General features: G+C 40.7%; 1 protein-coding gene across 4 annotated transcripts in view; it reads right to left on the bottom strand.

The window, feature by feature from the left end:
* Window positions 1–10,202: 10,202 nt before the first annotated feature.
* Window positions 10,203–19,704, bottom strand: part of LOC138158427 (U3 small nucleolar RNA-associated protein 14 homolog A-like) — a 31,219-nt gene continuing 21,717 nt past the window's right edge. For all 4 annotated transcript variants that reach the window (XM_069084540.1, XM_069084545.1, XM_069084537.1 and 1 more), the window contains exon 2: window positions 10,203–12,869. In XM_069084540.1, coding sequence (XP_068940641.1) covers window positions 10,606–12,831 — 2,226 coding nt within the window. In that variant the 5' untranslated portion in view covers window positions 12,832–12,869 and the 3' untranslated portion in view covers window positions 10,203–10,605. The remainder of the gene's footprint in view (window positions 12,870–19,704) is intronic.

The following is a 19,704-nucleotide window of genomic DNA, read 5'->3' on the forward strand; positions in this document are numbered from 1 at the left end:
GTCAATAAGGTTGTTACATTCTCTGAGCCAGGAGAAGGCTATATAAGCCCTGATGTGTAGCTTTGTTTTGGGACTCACTTTGAGAAGTGTTCTGTGATTTGATCTGAATTCTGGGAAGCCGTTGTTGAGAGTCCCCCGGGCTTTGAAAAACCCAGCATGTGGAAACCCAGATGTTGACTGGGTATGGATGTAATGGTTGGACAGTTTGGAAATCTGTCTACTTGATGTTTCTGTCTTGATAATTATGCCTGTATACTTTGAGGTTCAGGGTGCTGACCTTTTCTCCTGAACAAGGTAAACGATATATGTCTGACTGATTAAAGTAAGCTTGTTAACCCATTTTGAGTTGCTTTCCTTTAACAAAGCAGATCCAAGAACCTGTGGTAGCTGCAAACCCTGAGAACGCGCTTGGGGTGCTTGCTGCTACACTTGGGCAACCCTATCCTTACCCCATGTTCCATTTCAGATGTGCCAGGTCCTTCCACTAGACCCTCTGAACAGCACTCAGCTGAACAGAGGCAGAGAAGATTACAGCAAAAAACAAAACAACAAATGGACTCTCATCACTGGCCCTCTTCCACATGGTGAACTGTACCAGGCAAAGCCTACTTCACAATCTTTGAGAAAGAGACTCCCATGCTCCTTTCATGTTATACCCACATGTTACATCTACATCTATTAGAATGTAAGCTTTTTTTGCCTTTCTTTGTATAGCCAGTGCATAGCACAATGCTTGGCACATAGTAAGCACTTAATGTTTGTTGACTGACTGACCGATACAGGAATAGAACTCAGGAGAAATTAGGGCAGGATATAGAGATTTAAACAGAGCAAATGATCACCTTTTCCAACAAGGTGTCCTCTATCTATATATCAAAAGCATTCAAGACTCCTTGAAAGATAAAACAGAAATAACCCTGATTAAAGACCCTCTGATAATAAATACCAGGCAATGCACAAAACAGGGAGATGTATACTTGTCAAAGGTGTTTGCTACTGTGTTGGAGGAGATTCAGCACCAAGTCACTCAGTCAATAAACATTTATTAAGTGCCTGCTATGTGCCAAGTACTGTGCCTAGGGCTGGGTTCAAGTGGAAGCCATGCCATCCTACAGATCCTGCTATTTATAGGAGACATTGTGCTGATTCAGTCCTCTGAACATTGCAGAGCTTCATGGAAGAGAACTATAACTATTCAAAAGAATTTGGCCTGAAACAAAGACCAAATGGATAAAGAATGTCTGATTAGGACAGTTAGGAAAGTCATTATGGATGAACAATTAGTTGGGCCATAGTTGAAGAGGAGGAGGAGGAGGAGGAGAGAGGGTTTGCAAAGATCCTTTAATGACCCCATGCTTCTCATGGAAACAAAGGCCCATGTTTTTAACACCAACATTCTACCATTGTTACTGCTTGGCTGAGCTCTGTTCAGAGGGTGTAGTGGAAGAACCTGGCAGATCTGGACTTGAACATGGGGTAAGGATAGAGTTGCCCAAAGGAAAGACCAGTTGGGATGGGGAACAAGGTCTATACATAAAACACAATGTGTCTGAAAAATTAAAAATGGTTATCACACAAAGGACAATAGAGAAGCACAGAATGAGCATAACCAGGCAGCAACCTATAGCCAATGAGAACTACAAAGAAGAACAGGAGTGAAAGATGTCATTAAGGGAATATGTGACAGGAAGAGAAGATGGAATGGTTGTATTGAAGGATGACAGGTGGGCAGCCAGAATGCTCCTCTGGTTTCCCCAAGAAGATAGGAGAAAGAAAGCAAGGAAGACTTAGGATACCTGGTAGATTTTCTACAGGGGGAAGGACATGAACAAAGACCCTCACAGGTGGGCAGGCATGGATGGCTTATGATTTTCACTGTTGGAGGATGAGATCACAGATCCATTTGATATTTGACTATTTAGATCTGGGAGTCATTTGCATTGAGATTTTAATTGAATCCATGGGAGATAATGAGATCACTGTGAAAGGCTATTCAGAGGTTACTCTGATATCTGATAAGCTCATTGCTTCCAAACACAGCCCCATGCTGCTAATTCAAGGCTAGATTGACATCCCTCAGCCTCCTCTTCCCTCTAATTGGAAGCCCAGAGGACAGAGTACCAAACTCCTTCCAATATCTTCCTTTACAGAGAGCAGAAACTGGACTAAATCACTCCACTACATCTACTATCCCACCTGGTTTCAACTTCACAGAATAAGATACCACAGGGTGTCCTGTGCCTGGTCCCCTACCCTGACTCCTCTTCTCTCTCTCTCTCTCTCAGGCAGGGCAATTGGGGTTAAGTGACCTGCCCAAGGTCACACATTTAGTCACTTAATCAATGTTTATTGTATTGGAGAGGGTCCTAGACAGTGCCCTTTCAGGGGGTGGGGCCTGGATGATGATCTAACAAAGAAGCCACAGAAACAGTTAAACAAGAAGAGAATCAGGAGAGAACAGTGTCACAAAACAAGGGAGGTATATGCAGAATGAAGAAGTCATCAGCATGGCCAAAAGCTGGAGAGAAGTCAAGAAGGATAAAGACTGAGAGACCAGAAGGATAAAGACTGAAAGATTTTTAAAATGGTTTGAGATGATCCATAAGTTCGAAGAGAGTTCTGGAGAAACTCAAAGCCTCCTCCATAGTGCTGAGACATCGGATTCAGTCAGGTGATGGGATCAGAAGCCTGTGAATGAGATGTAAAGAAATGGAGGCAAATAGAGGACTTTTCTAGGAGTTTGGCTCTGAAAGAGAAAAAAGAGATATGAGATGAATGCGAAATGAGTCAATAGGCAAGGAAAGACTGAAAATGATAGAAAGTAAGTAGATGACCAAAGAAAGGGGCAAACTTCTGGAAGAAAGAGAAAGGCACAGGATCAAGAACAAAATGGATGCGTTAGCCTTGGCAAGAAGTAGGGTCTCCTCAGAAACTACAGCAAAGAAGAGAATGGGGGATGAAGTGGGAAATCAGAGAGGGCTAAGGTTTCTATATATACGCTTAGGGTAATTTGGAACTAACACATAGTTAAAGCATAAATATATAACACTAGATGGCATCATATACTGTACGGTGAAATTCACAGTAAAATATTCAAGAAATTTTTTAAGATTTTTTTTTTTCTAAAAAATGCCTGCTTTTGTTCCGGCATTGAGCATACTTTTAAAATTCAACATTCATTTTTCATAGTGGTTATCCCAAGGTAATTATTTGTCTCTTCTCCTCAGTAATACACTTACTATCAACATATTGTATAAAAGGATTTCATGTGAATTCAAGGTTGTTTTTAGATTTATAGCCCTTTCAAGTGAAAAAGTGTTTTTCAGAGGTGCTTCCGATTTCCAGTGTCTGGGGAATCTTCTCTTCACCATCAATAATGCCACCTGCAGAAATCCAGCTTCATATAAATCCAGCATGACATTTTCTATAATGTACAGTGCAAAGAGTGCTCTTAGGGCACAGAATAATATCTATGTGAATTATATTAGGCCAGTATGTGTAAAAACATCTGTCTCATAATTTATAGATTCAGGACATTTCTAGGACGTGTTTCAGTGCACCAAATAAATTTTGGTGTTTTTATATTAGTTGGCTATTTAGATGAATGTTCACTACAAATGGTGCTGACATCTAGATAATCTTTTCTGCAATTCTCCTTTTAAACCTGCATTCAATGTTTATTGCTCATGGGACTATATTTACATATCCACCTGCAACAGTCACCCAATTTAATTCAGCAGTTCTCAAAGTGTGATCTGCAGACCCCTGGAGGTCCCTGAGACTCTTTCAGGGACTCCATGAGATCATTATTCTCATAATAATACTAAGATTATTTGCCTATTAAAATACTCCTCACTTTTCCATCTACATATCTGTGTAAGGTTAGGTCTTTTTTATATACCAATCAAAACAATGTATCATTGAAAGAAGAAGCAGATATAGGAATTCAGCTGTCTTCCTATTTAGCCAGATATTAAAGAGATTTGAAAAAAAATTGTAAAACACTGCTATTAAGGTTGCTAAATGCTACTAAGCTCACTATTTTTTTTTGTTTTGGAAAACATATTTTTCTTTTTTCTCTGGAAATATATATTTTATTTTTTCAAATTACATGTGAAAACATTCTTAACTTTCATTTTTAAAAATTTTGCATTCCAAATTCTTTTCCTCCCTCCTTTCCTTCCCCCTCCCTGAGATGGCAAGCAATTATATACTGACTGTACATATGTAGTCATATAAAACATAGAAAAAATATTTTTCACAAAATCATGTTATTTAAGTTACGTAATACATTTATTATTGTTATTTTAAATGAATAAATACATTTTAATATATCATTTAAAATTTCTAAAATCATGGTAGATATAATCTACATAAACAAAAACTTTGGGGTCTTCAATAATTTTTAACAGTGTAAAGGGGTTCTGAGACCAAAATGTTTGAGAACTACTGATTTAATTAAATGAAATTTAGTTTTAATTCAGCAATAAGTACTTACTATGCACCCAGCATTGTGTAAGCACTGGGATTAAAAAAACAAAACAGCACCTACCCTCAAGAAGCTTACATTTTATTTTAGGAAAACAACATGTACACAGAAATAAGTAAATATAAAATATACATATCAGAGAAGTGGGATAGGAGGAGGAGGAAATCAGTTAAAGCTTCCTTAATAAGTAAGGAGCACTTGCACTGAGCTTGAACTAAGCTAAGGATTCTATGAGGCAGAGGTAGAAGTTGTGCTTGTATATGTTTAACAACCAACTTGGGGGGGAGAGGGGAGGATGACACCTGACACATTTAAAAGTTTTATCTGACATTTTCCTCATTGTTTTATTAATTCTACACAATCAACAAAACAATAAATCGAGCCCTTAATTGTAGTGTTTGCTGATTTCAAAGGTTTAAATACTCACACTGAAATTTTAGCATTCGAGTACACCTCTGCCAGAGGTGAGGTGGGGGCATATTTCAGGCAGAGGCGGCAAACATTTGTTAACGGCCTACTATGTGTCAGGCCTTGTTATATAGTGCCAACATTCTTATAGTCACAAGACCCAGTAATTCAAAGCAAAGAAGGGAACCAGTCATGAAACCCACAGCAACCATAGACAAATGAGAGATCCCAACACAAGGAGAAAGACTCTTCCTTATGATAGTATGGCCTAATGGACAGAGACCTGGCCTTGCAGTCAAGATGACCCTCCCACATACTGGTGACATCCCCTGAACTTCTCAGTGTCCCCAGGCAACTTCTCAAAACTATTGTGTGGGATACAGAGACCCTAACCCAAATTGACTACTTGGAGACCTCTCAAAGTGAAAGTAGAAAGATTTATTAGAATCTCGCAAGAAGCGGGAGGTCCAGTCTCTGAGACAGTACCTAGAGGGAGGAGGCCGCCACACAGAAGCTAAAGCTGGGTTAAATAAGCAAGGGTTATGAATATTAACATAATTATTACTAATGAGGCTTTAATCTTGTTACATAATACATTAGGTCCATTACATCAGTGTATTACAACCTCAGAATACTGGACCCCTCCTTTCAAGTCTACCCTTGATACTTTCTTATCTGGACTTGAGGGTCCCAAGGCTACTGTCTGTCCCTTGATTGGTCAAATCCACCTGCTGCTGCCAGCTCCTTCCATTCTTCATTATTTTTAGTATTATCTAGGAGTTTTTCTGGGAACCAGGGACTGAGCTTCTTTTCCAAGGTTACTGCCTGTTCTCCCTTATCAGTAGTCTTGTTCAGCAATTCTTGCAGTTCTATAGAAATTTAACTCTTTCATGGTAAGCTGGGTGAGAAGGACTGACTAGAATAGAGCAACTATACAGAAAGATTTCTAAAGTTTCAAAGTCACATAATTTCTAATAAAAAATGAAAACTTAGGCCTAAGGCCTAAGGACTTACTTACTTTAGCAGACAGTTTCTGAGAAACCACACTTTTACCTTTCCCATACACTATCATTTGCCCAGCAGCATTAGTAGAGTAAATTTCTCACTGGGGTTCCCTATAGCTATGAAATCACAGGTCCAGTAAAAGCAATGCAGTATCACTCTCACTTGGGATTCATGACCACAGAAGGATATTTCTTATTTAAAATAAACAAAGTAGAGGGCCTTTAAAACTGCACATCAGGGGCAGCTAGGTAGTGCAGTGAATAGAGTACCAATCCTGGAGTCAGGAGGAGCAGAGTTCAAATCCGGCCTCAGACACTTAACACTTACTAGCCATGGGACCTTGGGCAAGTCACTTAACCCCAATTACCCCGCCTTCCCCCTTCCAAAAAGCAAAAATAAAAATAAACAAAAAAACTGCACATTAATCTATCACATCCTCCCCTTTTTGGTAACCAACCAACCATTAACATAGAGGTCTCTTGTAGTCTCTATTACTCTAAATCGTTTGAGTGACTGTGAAGATGTGGTTTGCCAAGAAAAGTCATCTCTGAAAGCCTACCTGTTCTCATATTTTTGTCAAGGATAACTCTCAACATGTGCTTAGACCGTTCTCATATAGATTTTCTATATATGACAAATAGGCACATGGATGGGTAGTTGTGGATGTGTACATCATATCCTCCTATTTGTAAGAGCTATTTGTGGAGGGTGCAGAACTGTCTGAGGTTATTCTTAAACTCCAACTGCCTGCAGGTTACCTTTTACGGGTCCTGATCTGAAGATCATGGAGACTAAGGTGAATAGATTTTTATAGCCTTTTAATTTCCTAGTTATGTTCTTTTAATCCCTTCTCAGTAAAGTCTGTTTACTCCCTTCTTCTGCTCATTTCCTTTTAAACTTGGAGCCTGAATCACTGGTGTGACCTATGTTAGGCCTGGCCTAGAACATTTGGCAAGGCCATAGTGGCTCTTTTGTTATGGCCTTGTGGTTAAATTGCTTTTTTTTTAAGTGAAGAAAGGTGTTACTAAAAGAAAAAAAGTGCTGACTAGAGGGCCAAATCCTGGACCCTGGTTTCCAGTAGATAAAATTGTTCAGGGGTTACAGAGAGGACTGCCGGTAAGAAGAAAGCTGCTGTTCACCCTGTGGAATCAGTAGGACGGGTGCTTGATGGGGGAAGTATGCAGTAATTCATACAGATGCTCTGAAAAGGCTAGATAACTGGGCTTCAGTTTCGTCATTTGTAAAGTGAAGAGTTGAGACTCTCAGATCCTAAGGATGGGGGAACAGGGCTGGGCTTTCTCACCTAGAGAACAATATCAGGAGCAAAAAGTAGAAGTTACGGAAGGATAGAGATCTGATGTTCGTGAAAAACTTCCCAATAATTAGAGCCTGTCCTTACTTTCCAGCAAGGAAGATACTGGGGGGCAAGGAAAGTGATCCAGAGAAAACACTCTGCTGGATACTGCCACCCTGCAGGACGGTTTGAGGGGGGAAGGGAATAAGCATTTCTAGGGTGTCTCCTGTGTGCCAGATATTATCTCATTTGATTCTTACAACAATCCTGTTATTATCCCCACTTCGCAGCCTGTCTGAGGAAGACAGAGATTAAGTGACTGCCCAGGGGAAACAGCGCTCCCGCTGAGGTTTTATCTGGACTCAGGTTTTCCTGGCTCCAGACTCAGCGCTCTATCCCCTACGCCATCTTGTTGCCTCTAAGTAAGAGGCAGCATCTAGAGCAGAGATAGCCTGTACCATGACACCCAAGGCCCAGAAGGCTAGAGGTTTTTCTGGGCTACGAAAGTATCTGACCTCCCTTTGCTAGGCCAATCCCAAGGACTAGCCCGTGTATGTAAGTAGCAGTCAACATGAGTCTGCCAGCACAAAGGTGTCCTCAATGGGCCAATAACAGGGGACGAGGGGGGCTCACACCTGTCAAAGGGACACAAAAGGCAAGAGGGCTTTTTGTACCTTGTAGAGCATACCTGGGCTTGTTTGCTGCCTAGTTTTAGGGTCACAGAATCATAGAGCTGAAAGACATGCCTTTATATTCCATCTGGATCAGGATGTAACCTATTCTTTTCCTGAAGATCTCAACAGATGGCAAAAGTGATCCTAAAGGATAGTACATTGGACCTGAAATGGAATTGTGCCTTGGCCAGCTACCAGCTGTGTTACCCTGGACAAGTCCCTTCCCTGCTCCCAACCTCCATACCATCATCTGCAAAATGAAGGAGTTGGATTCAGTGGCCTATGATTTCTCTCTCCCAGCTCTAATCCCAGAGTTATGTATCTCTGACAGTGATCAGTGTTCCTAATACTCCACCACGAAAACTGGCAAACATCCCAACTATACTGTGTTAAACCAGTGGATGATCATTTGTTGGGAATGTTATAGAGAGGATTCTTATTCAAAGGTGGCTTGGACTGAATGGCCTCTGAGATCACTTCCTAACTCTTGAGATTTGGTGATTCCATGTGATTTTACCTTTGCTGGTAGTGATACCCCAGGAGCTCAGCTCTTATTAGTTATTGGAGGAAGGAATTCAGTTCATTAGCTAAAATGATTATCATGTCAGCCAACACACGATGAAATATTCTAACTTCACAGAGATCCAAAATTAGGAATTATTTTTCTCTACTGGAGTTTACATAATCACTTTGTTCAATTAAAAGTATTGATAAGAAGCCATGGGCTATATATTTTCTGAGACTTTTTCCAGAAGCATTAGAAAAATCTTAAGGAAATAAATCAGATTAATTTTCACAATTAACAAAGGCAGAATTTATTCTGAAATCATAGATGTTCTGTTAAAATTGAAATCAAACGTGTTTAATGCCTCCCAGAGACATTAAGAAAATAAATGAACTTTTGGGAAACCTTAATATCCTTGAACCTTGTCAACAATTATACTAGGTGACTTATAAAGCCTAATGGCCAGCATCTCAAACATTCAGATCTTCATCTTCTGTCTCATTACAAAAAAATGCCTTCAAAACAGTGGAAGGAGAGAAAACCTTCAACCCTCCTAGAGTTATCTCTTTGGTTAAGCTCATAGTTAGTCAAGAGAAGAATAAGGTCCATTGCTGCTGGCTGCCTTCACAGCCCTTTGCAAAGAGGGGACCTTTCTTCTGCTCCCCCAAACAAGGTAAGGACAATTCTGCCAGGTGCTTATCAGCAAGAAGGTTTTGAGAACAGAACTATAAACCCTGATCATACCTGGCAGGCTTTCAAGCAGGAGCAGAGGTGCAGCAATGATGAAAGTACATACATGTCCATGGGGAGATACCTTCACTTGGCTCAAACACCCCTCATGGAATCTGAGAGACGATTCTTCATCTCATGTAAAGGGACAATCATGCTCATGTTTCCTGGAATCCCATCAGGACCACAAGCTACTTGAAGAATCCACATCCTTACTTATTAATAAGCCATGCTATCTTTACAACGCTAAATTGGGTGCCATCTCAAATTCCTTATTTGAAAAAGGTCAAGACTTCTAGGATTGTCTGCCTTTTTTCTTTTCTGTGGTTGAAAATTCACTTACCTCTCTACACCTATTTCCCCTTCCAGCCTCCCCACCTAAAGATAATAGAGGATATACTCATATAGGAGTTAGCTATGATAATAGTTCATACTTTTTCCTCATGTCTGATTTCTTAATACGATGCAGATAAGGCAACTCAATGTTAAGTCAGAGCCTCAGTGAGCTGTCTAGGGCAATGAGGGATCAGGTCACACAGCCAGGGTCTGTCAGAAACAGGATCTGAACCCAGATCTTCCTATATTTGACTTCCAATAAATGAAGTTACAAAACTTTTGGTGTACCTGTAGAAAAGCATATTTCAATCTTAAAATGTACTTATATGGCTTTAATTCTCTTTATAACAGCTTATGTCTGCAATTGAGGATTCTCAGTCATGATCTTAATAAAATCCAAAGCAAGATACAAACTGGAGGCTGAATATGATATGTGACTACCTCTTTTAAAAACTATACCATGAATAAAAACTGTTGATTGACAAAAAATAGAATTAAGGTTCTTGCTAATTTACTTGACTATGTTCTGGTAAATATTAAATACTTTCTTTTTTTGGAGAGGGGAAGGGAGGGCAATTGGGGTTGAGTTGCCCAAGGTCACATGGCTAGTTTTGTGTTAAGTGTCTGAGGCTGAATTTGAACTCAGGTCCTCCTGACTCCAGGGCTGGTGCTCTATTCATTGCACCACCTAGCCACCCCCTGACTACTTTTATAGTTAAAAAAAAAAAATTATGTACACAAAAAAGTTTTCTTTATGAAAAATTAACCTCTTTATGTTATTTTTATTCAAATATGCAAGATACACTCTAGAATTTTTCCTTTCATACTGAATAGAGGCTCTAGGAAGGTTTATTGAAAGTCATGGGACATAGGGATTGAAAAAAATTGGAACTCCCTAGCTTTAAGCCCAATATTTTTTTCTTTTATTTAACTGGAAAGTCTGCTTTATTTCCACTAGGTGACATTACTGGCCACGTGCTGGGTTAGCTCCAGTTTCTGCAGCTGAGGACAAAGGAGAAGTAGGGATTTCTCCCTGCCCTGGGGCAACAAAAAGGATGCTCCAGCAGCAGGACCTAGGGTGCCTTCTTTAACAGCCTTCTGGGGTTGCACCCACTGGCTGCTGTAGCTTCCTTTGCAGGACTGAATGGTTTGAATGCAGCAGCAGCTAGAAGTTCCCATGTGCCACCTTTATGGGCTCAATGATGTGACCCTGCTTGATCACAACTCGAGGAGCAGTCATTCCTTGGAAAGCCCTTGGCGTGTTCCAAGTAGAACCCACAGGAGTCTGGACAGTCCTTTCAAACTGCCGGTGGTGGCTGAAGGGGAATGGAAGGACATTCACCTTATGGGCAGCAGCCTGGATGTTACGCTTTCCACTGATGATCACATTCGGCAGGCTCTTGTCTTTCCTTGGGGGACCATCCAGGGCTGTGATGAGAAGCCTGCGCCTCTTCCTGGTCCTCCCCTCAAGGCCTGGACCCCCCCACTCCCCCCAACCAGGCAGGCTCAGGGCCTCAGCCTTAGGCTTGCTTACTTCCTTAGCTTCCTGCTTCTCCTTCAGGAAGTCAGCAATGACATCATCCCCAGCAAAGGCCTCCTTTATCATCTGCTTTTGGATGGCCACTTCTTCACTGAAGCCCTCCTCTTCTACCATAGTGGGAAGAGATAAAGTGTTTGCCTTGTGGGATTTCACAGTGAGGCTGGCCTGTAGGTCAATCACTGCCTCTTTTTTTGACTTTGGGGAACTCCTCTGCTCAGCTGGACTCCTCAGAGACTGCTGTTTTGATCTGAGTAGTTTCTTTTCTTGGGCACATTCTTCCATTCCTGGAATCTCCTCTGTCTCTTCCAGAATTTGTACTCTCTCTGATGTTTTTCTGGGCAAGGGTTCCTCCTCATCCTGGATCAGCCCCTCTCCCTGGACAAGCTCCTTGGGGGCTATGGTAGCTGACCTCTCACTCTGCTTTCCGTCTTGCCTTGCCTTCTTTTTGATTTTCTCAGAGAGAGCCCTTAGTTCAGCCAACACACCCTCATTCTCTTGCCTTCTAGGTTTTTTGGTCCCCGGTGTCTGTGACCCTTTCCTTAAAGCCTTCCTCTTTTCAAGTTCTTGTAGCAGAGATTCCTCCTCTGCTATGATCTTTTCTTCCTCACTCTCAGATTCTTCACTGGCAACATCCTTGGAAGGTTTTTGAGGGCCCTTCGGGGTCTTGGACACCTCTGCATGAAGGCCACTATTTCTCTGCATCCAGGGATTCAGACTCTGTGTCCCCAGCCTCACTTCATTCACAACATGAGAGATGAGTTGGCATTCTTCTGCATCTTCTTCTTGCTCGCTATCAGATGGCATTTGAGGTTTCTGGGTCAGTTCTTTGTTCCTGGCCAGCTGTTCCTGGATTTCTTTATGGGTCTTCTGGTCATGCTTGGCCATGGCAGCCCTGGCCCACTTCCCTTTACTCTGGTGACTGAGGCTCATCCGCTCCTCCATTCTGGCCACTTCTCTCTTTTCCAGCTCTTCTAAAGAGGCAGGAGGACTGACTGTTCCTTTGAACTGCCTGAGGGCTTCTTTGGCCTTCTTTTTCCTTAGCACTTGGTGAAACTTTTTGCTTTTAATTTTCTTCTGTCTTCGAGCCCGGGCCTCGAAGTAGGACTGCAGGGCCCGGGCTCTCTGAAGCTCTGCTCGGCGCTGCTTTGCCACCTCCAGGCTCATGGCTTTGAGAGAGGCCTTCTCCACTGGGGTGAGTAAAGGATCCCTCAGAGGCTCCTGGTTCTTATGGAGGAGGTTAAAAATTTCCTGTTCCAGGGGAGTTCTTGCCATCCAGTCACCCAGGAGGACCTCCTCAATAGGGGCAGCTTGTATTTGTTTTTCTTCCAGGGGAAAAACTAGCTGTTCTGCTCTTCTGTTGCTCAGAACCACTGCATCCCACCTGGCCATGGCCTGGGAGGTTTTACTGTATGCAGCTTCCCTACAGATCTGCTCAGTGTCCTCTTTGCTGAGCAGTAACTCCACACTCTTCTTATTTTTTACTTTCTTCAGCTGTCTTTTCACTTTGGCCAATGAGGAAGAAGGCTTGATATGTTCAAGCAGCTCTGAAAGGCCTAGCCTTTCTTCCATCCCAACAGTGCTAACGCTGAATTCAGACACCTGCAGACTGGCCTCAGACCGCTCAGCCCATCTCTGCCCGCCCTTTCCATCCAGGCCACTGATTGCCTCCAGGAGCTGTAGATGTTTTCTCTCTCCATCACTGTCTTCCTCATCCTCACTGGCACTTACACAACAGTCGTTCAGAAAATCCGCTACTTCTTCCCCTTGGCACGATGCCAGAAGGTTGCTCTGCACAGCCAACATCCTGCTCATCTTGGCACACAGCTGGTCATTCCTTGTGCAGGCTGCCATCCAGTGCTCTTTTCACAATACCACGTTTCCTCTCAGTCCTATGGAGAACAAAAATGAAACAATTAACGTTATGTAAGTGTTCTGAAGGAAAAATCAGCATATAACCCCAATGCATACTCTTATAATTCATTTTTTAAGCTAAGTGGTAAAGAATTGGTGGTACACAGCCAGCAAAGGGCCAAGGGAAAGAAGTGCAGGGAAACTGGAGAGTTTAGTCCAGTGGCATCAAACTCCAATAGAAACAAGGGTGACTAAACCATATACAAGGATCCCTGTGGGCTACAAACTGCCTGTTTTACTGCATTTTTATTTATTTTGTTAAATATTTCCCAAGTACGTTTTAATCTGGTTTGGGCTGCGCTCAGGAGTGTTGCAGGCTGCATGCAGGCTGTGGGCTGTGTATTTGACACCTGTGGTTTAGTACTGAGAGGAATGAAAAACCTGAAAGACAAGACTTTTTGGGTAATTATCAATTTCCTAATTAGACCAGCTGGCAATCAATAAATTGATGGTCAGCGGTTTCTTTCCATAACCAAACACACCAAGGAAGACCCCGAAATGCTTTAAATCTCTTCTGAAAGGGGACTCCCCTGACAAGTGAAAATCAACCCAGATTGGTGGACATTTAGTGAGAAGGTGGACTAAAAGTTTTCTGCTCCTCTTCCTGAGAAACATCTGAGCAAGAAGAAGTCATTTCCATCTGGACCTCTCTAGCTGGTTTTCTCCTTCCTAAGCTGGGTCACCCTAAACTCTAAGGAAGGAGATCAAGGGCAGGCATTTCTTTCTCAGGGTAAGGGCTTGCCTAGCCTGGATTCTATTTGCTCTTAAAACAGAAATTAGGTCTCCTTGTTGGGTAGGGTCCTGCACAAAGTTGACAAAGATGTTCCTTGGGGGTTAAAGGCAATCTCATCAATCAGTCATGCCCTTTAGAGACTGACACAGGAATTAGAAGGGAAAAGGATGGGTCACCCTTAATAATTAACTATTAATAAAATAGTATAGTATTAATTTCTCTCAGTACATCAATTTTGTCTTGGGCTAGCTCAACAGGTACATAACTTCTTCACACTTTTATAATGATACAGAGATACTGGATACTGATGGCTCACAGAGACATTAACATTTCCCAAGGAGCCTATGCAATGTTTTACTAGTAAGAGAGTACCATTTTAGTATTAGCCAGAGAAGATGGTATCAGGCAAATAGGAAAATATTCATTTTATAATGTGTAACCCAGGTCACCCACTGGCAAAAAGAAATAGAACTTTTAGTCAGTTATCTGAATGAATGTCTCTCCCACCCCTTGTTTTCTGCCTCCTATATGCCCTCACAGGCTGTCATTGCTTATTTAGTGAGCACAGTGGGAAGAATTATAATTTTGGCAGAAGTGATTTTGTCCCTATTATCCTGATAAGTATGTCAATTTTACATGATGTTTGACCAGTGGAGCCTTGGGTAGTGTCATGAATGTCTGTTACAAAATGAGATTTCTAAAATAAAAATAAATCATTGTCTTAAAAAGACTGTTCTCAGGATTTATCTCAAGTAAGTATCATTGGAGGACACAGATGGGGACCCCAAGTGACTGCACTAATCAGAAAATTAGTGGAAGAAGGTGGTGTGGAAAAAGCATGACACATAGGAAGACGAAAGAAGTGTGTGGCTTGACTCATAAGGACAGAGATGTTTTCACACTGTTAAACTAAAGGAGGAGGTATAAAGTCAAGTGAAGAAGAGATAAATGAAAAGAGTAAGGACAGGTGGTATGGAGGAGAAGGAAGAAGGTCACATAAGATGAACTTCAAAAAAAGGAGTACTTCTCAATGTGTCACCCAACCGATTCCATTGTTGAGTTTCTGCTTAACTGTTAAGTATCTTTGAAATGCTCACTCTACAGTGCCCAGGACATGTAGGATGCCAACTGAAAATGCAATCAGAGGACTCTGTGGAAGTCAAACAGCATCCATGTATTTTATACTTATTATCTTATCAATATAGGAACCTTTTTTTCTACATAAACTGAGCTGTCTGTATTCTAGCCTTAACGGTCTTCTTAAAATCTATTGTTATTCTATCTAATATGAACAATGACAAATATGATGACTTAAAAGTATTTCATCCAGTTTCTCACAGTGGAGAGAAATGAGTTTGTACATCCAAACTGCAATGTAATCTGGCTTTTATAAGGAACCCATGGCAAACCTTAACAAAAAAGGATTTATACTCAATTTGACATATCCTAGCAACTATCTCCTATACTCTAATTATAATTTATTATGCCATCTTTGCATATGATCTCTTAGACAGATTTTAAGAAAAACACATATCAGATAAACAATATACACTATAACTAAAATCCGTATTTCAGGAGGAAAGCAGATGCCAAGAGGGCTGTTCCAACAGTACCACAAGACAGTCCCTTCTCTCTAATATCTTGAAGTATGAATTTCCCCTTGGGGATTTGTGACATTTCCCCCAATGTCATTAGAGTCTATGGTAGGAATTATTTCTACTAGTTTATGAGGGGTTAAGAAAGACTTGCTTATTTGAGTTTTCCTGTCAGTAATATTTTGTTAGTAGGTTCAATTCCCTTCCTGGATCACTGCCTTGTTGTGGCAGAGGGGCCCGTATAGCTCAATGAAACTATGAGCTATGGTATGCAGGATTACCCAAGGTGGACAGGTCATAGTAGAGAGTTCTGACAAAAGGTGATCCACTGAAGAAGGAAATGACAAACCATGCCTAAATCTTGCCAAGAAGACCCAATGTACAGTATTAAAATGATAAAAGATATGACACCAGAAGATGAGCCCTTCAGGTGAGAAGATGACCGACTACTGGGGAAGAGCGGATGACAACCACAAGTAGCTCCAGAAAGAATAAAGCATCTGGGCCTAAAGCTAAAAGGAAGCTCAGTTGTGGATGTGTCTGGAAATGAAAGGAAAGTACGATGCTATACTGATCAATACTGCATAGGAACCTGAAATGTAAGATCCAGGCAGGAGATGGAAAGATTAAATGTCAACATGCTGGGTGTCAGTGAACTTACATGGAAAGGATTGGGTGGATTAATTCATGAAATAGAATAGCTCCTCACAGTCTGTAAAAAGGTGAAAAAAGTAGTACTTCGATATAATCTCAAAAGTGGCAGAATTAACAGAATCAAAATTACAGTCATACAAGTCTATGCTCCAACTACTGATGCCAAAGAGGTCAAAGTTGCTCAGTTCTATGAAGACCTACAATATATTTTATAAATAACATTAAAAAAAGATATTACACTCATCATAAGGGGATTAATAATGCTAAAATAGGTTAGAATAACAGGCAAATTTGGCCTTGGAGTACAAAATGAAGCAGAGAAGAGACTAATGGAGTTTTGTCAAAACAATTCACTGGGTATAACAAACACTCTTTTTTAAACAATCCAAAGATGACTCTACACCTGTATATCACCAGATGGTCAATACTGAAATTAAATTGATATATGCTTTTCAGCCAAAGATGGAGAAGCTTTATACAGTCAGTTAAAACAAGAACTGGATCTGACTGTGGCTGGTAGATAGAGAGCCTGAAGAACTATGGAGAGAAGTTCACAATATTGTACAGGCAGCAGTAACAAAAAAACATCCTAGAGGAAAAAATAGAGATCATGAAAGCAAAGAAGCATTGTCTGATGAGGCTTTACAATTAGCTAAGGAAAGAAGGAAAGTAAAAGGTAAAGTATAATGGGAAACTGAATGCAGAATTCCAGAGAATAACAAGGAGAAATAAAAAAGCTTTCTTAAAAGAGAAATGCGAAGAAATAGAAGAAAACAATAAAATGGGAAAGGCAATTTTCTCTTCAAGAAAATTAGAGATACTATAAAAGTAGTCAGGGGGTAGCTAGGTGGTGCAGTGAACAGAGCACCAGCCCTGGAGTCAGGAGGAACTGAGTTCAAATCTGGCCTCAGATACTTAACATAAAAACTAGCCATGTGATCTTGGGCAAGTCACTTAACCCCAATTGCCCTACCTTCCCCCCTTACAAACAAAAAAAGAAAATTAGATATATCGAGGGAAATTTTCATGCAAAAATGGGCATAATAAAAGACAAAAATGGTAGAGATTTAAGAGAAGTGGAAGAGATGAAGAAGAGTTCACAATAACCCCAATGGTATGGTTACTGATCCAGAGCTCTTCATCCTGGAGGATGAAGTCAAGTGGGCATTAGGAAGCATTGCTAACAATAAGGCTAGTAGACGTGATGGAAATCCAACTGAGCCATTTAAAATCTTAAAAGACAATGCAGTTAAAGTGCTGTACTCAATATGCCAGCAAATTTGGAAAATTCAACAGTGGCCAACAGATTGGAAAAGATCAGTTAGATCCTAATCCTAAAGAAGGACAATGTCAAAGAAGGTTTCAAATTCCACATACCAAAAAGGTTATACTCAAGATTCTGAAAGGTAGGTTTCAGCAATATGTGAACTGAGAATTACCAGAAGAGCAGCCTGGTTTTCAAAGAGGCAGAAGAACTAATGACCAAATTGCCAAAATTTACTGGATTATGGAGAAAACAAGGGAGTTCTAGAAAAATATTTACTTCTGCTTCACTGACTACACTAAAGCCTTTGACTATGTAGATCACAACAAAATGTAGCAAGTCCTCAAAGAGATGGGAATACCAGATCATTTTGCTTGTCTCCTGAAGAACCTGGATTCAGTTCAAGAAGCCACAAAAACAAACAAAAAACCAACCCACATATTTCTTTAAAAAAAAAAAAAGCAGCAATTAGAACTAAACATGGAACAACTGATTGGTTTAAGACTTGGGAAAGGAGTATGGTAAGGCTGTGTATTGTCACCTTATTTATTTATAAGTTAAATATGCCCTGTAAAATGTCAGGCTGGATGAATCAAAAGCAGAATTAAAATTGCTGGGAGAAATATCAACAAGCTCAGATAGGCGGATGATACCACTCTAATAGCAGAAAGTGAAGAAGAATTAAGAAGCCTCTTGATGAAGGTGAAAGAGGAGAATGGAAAAGCTATTTTGAGGCTTATTAAAAAAAAAACCTAAGATGGCAACTGGTCCTATCACTTCCTGGCAAACAGAGGGAGAATAAATGGAAGCAGTGTCAAATTTTCTATCCTTGGCCTCAAAAGTCACAGCAGATGGAGACTGAAAGTCATGAAATTAAAAGACGTTCACTCCTTGGAAAGAAGGGTGGGTAGGGGCAGAGGATGAGATGGATAATGTCATGAAAGCAATGAACAAGAGCTTGGACAGACTTCAGAAGACAGAAGAGGATAGAAGGACCTGACACGCTATGGTCCATGGAGTCATGAAGGGTTGGACATGCCTGAAAGGACGAACAACAAGTGGTTCAAGTAAAAGTTTTATTATTTAATTTCTGATGATTTGTCTGGTCTGTGAGTATAGTCTGTACTGTATGGGAGCTTGAGCTGAATATATGTCCCAGAAACTGAATTCAAAGTTAGTGTGGGGGATCTCCAGGATGGAGTGGGCAATCACTGTTACACAGCAATATTAGCATTTTGGAAGTGGTGATGACCTAAGCTCTGGCAGATATTAATTTAATTCAGTTCAAGAAGCATTTGTTAAGTTCCTACAATGTGGAAGGCACTATGTTGAAACACTGAAGAAGAATATATATTAACCCCAAACAGTACCTACTGTATGGGTCAGAAGACCACTCACCCAAAATGACTCAGAGATTTCTCAAGGTAGAAGCAAAAACTTTATTACCATCTTTCTCGAGAAAGGGCATCCCCAAATTCAACAAAACAGTCAGAAGGGAGGAGAGCACTATGGAAGGTAAAAGCAAGATTATAAAGCCCTAATGTGGGAATTCCACACCTTCTCCACTGTCCCACCTTACCATTGGTTGGTAAGGCAAGCTCACAATCTTCTTATTAATGCCAACCAATCGGCACAAAGCCCTCTCCATTCATTACCCTAATTATTACAAATGAGGCCCTAATTTTGTTAGACAACATAATACGTGAGGTCCACTACGCAAGCACAGTAACAACCCCAGAATACTGAACCCCCTTCAGTCCAACCTAGATGTGTACTTATCTGGGCCTGAGTGTCCCAAGGCTGCTGTCTGCTTTCTGATTGGTCAAATCTACCTGCTGCTGCCAGCTCCTTTTCTACATTATTTCATTTTTAGTATTATCTAGAAGTTCTCTGGGAACTGGGAACCCAACTTCTTCCCAAGGCTACTGCCTCAACTCTTCCCAAGGCTACTGTCTGGTACTTTTTATCAGTAGTCTTGTTTCAGCAATTCTTGCAGTTCTATAGAAACTTGATCCTTTACTACCTCTCACACTACCATTCCTTCCCCCAAACTAGAAGCACCTCTAATTTGGTCTCAATAGTTAATCCAATCAATTGTATGAATACTCAATAGCTCTTACATTACCTTGAAATGCACAATGACCTACATACACACACACACATATATATATACACATACACACACGTGTATATATATATATATATATGGGGAAATGATACTGAACTTAGTTACAAAGTATAAGGAAGTAATAAGAATGTATATAGGATGTTCAGAATGGGGAAACTTCACTACAAGTTATCCCTCACACTACCCTCAAGAAACTAATATTCTATTGGTGGGATCTAAAACACACAGGATAAATACAATGCAATGTAATTTAAGCAGGAAAGAACTAACAGCTAGGGGAATCAAGGTAGGCTTCATAGAGGAAGTGGCCAAGAGCTGCACTTTTTTAATGAAGATAAAGATTATGAAAGGAGGAAGTGAAGAACATGAGCATTCCAGTGATAGGGGTGGATGACTTACTCTACCTGGAGCATATCCCACTAGACTGCCCTCCTGCGGA

The sequence above is a fragment of the Petaurus breviceps genome, unplaced genomic scaffold (assembly GCF_028583685.1).
Source record: "Petaurus breviceps papuanus isolate PSGF00001 unplaced genomic scaffold, PetGlider_PUasm1.0 115, whole genome shotgun sequence".
NCBI classification, from domain to species: domain Eukaryota; kingdom Metazoa; phylum Chordata; class Mammalia; order Diprotodontia; family Petauridae; genus Petaurus; species Petaurus breviceps.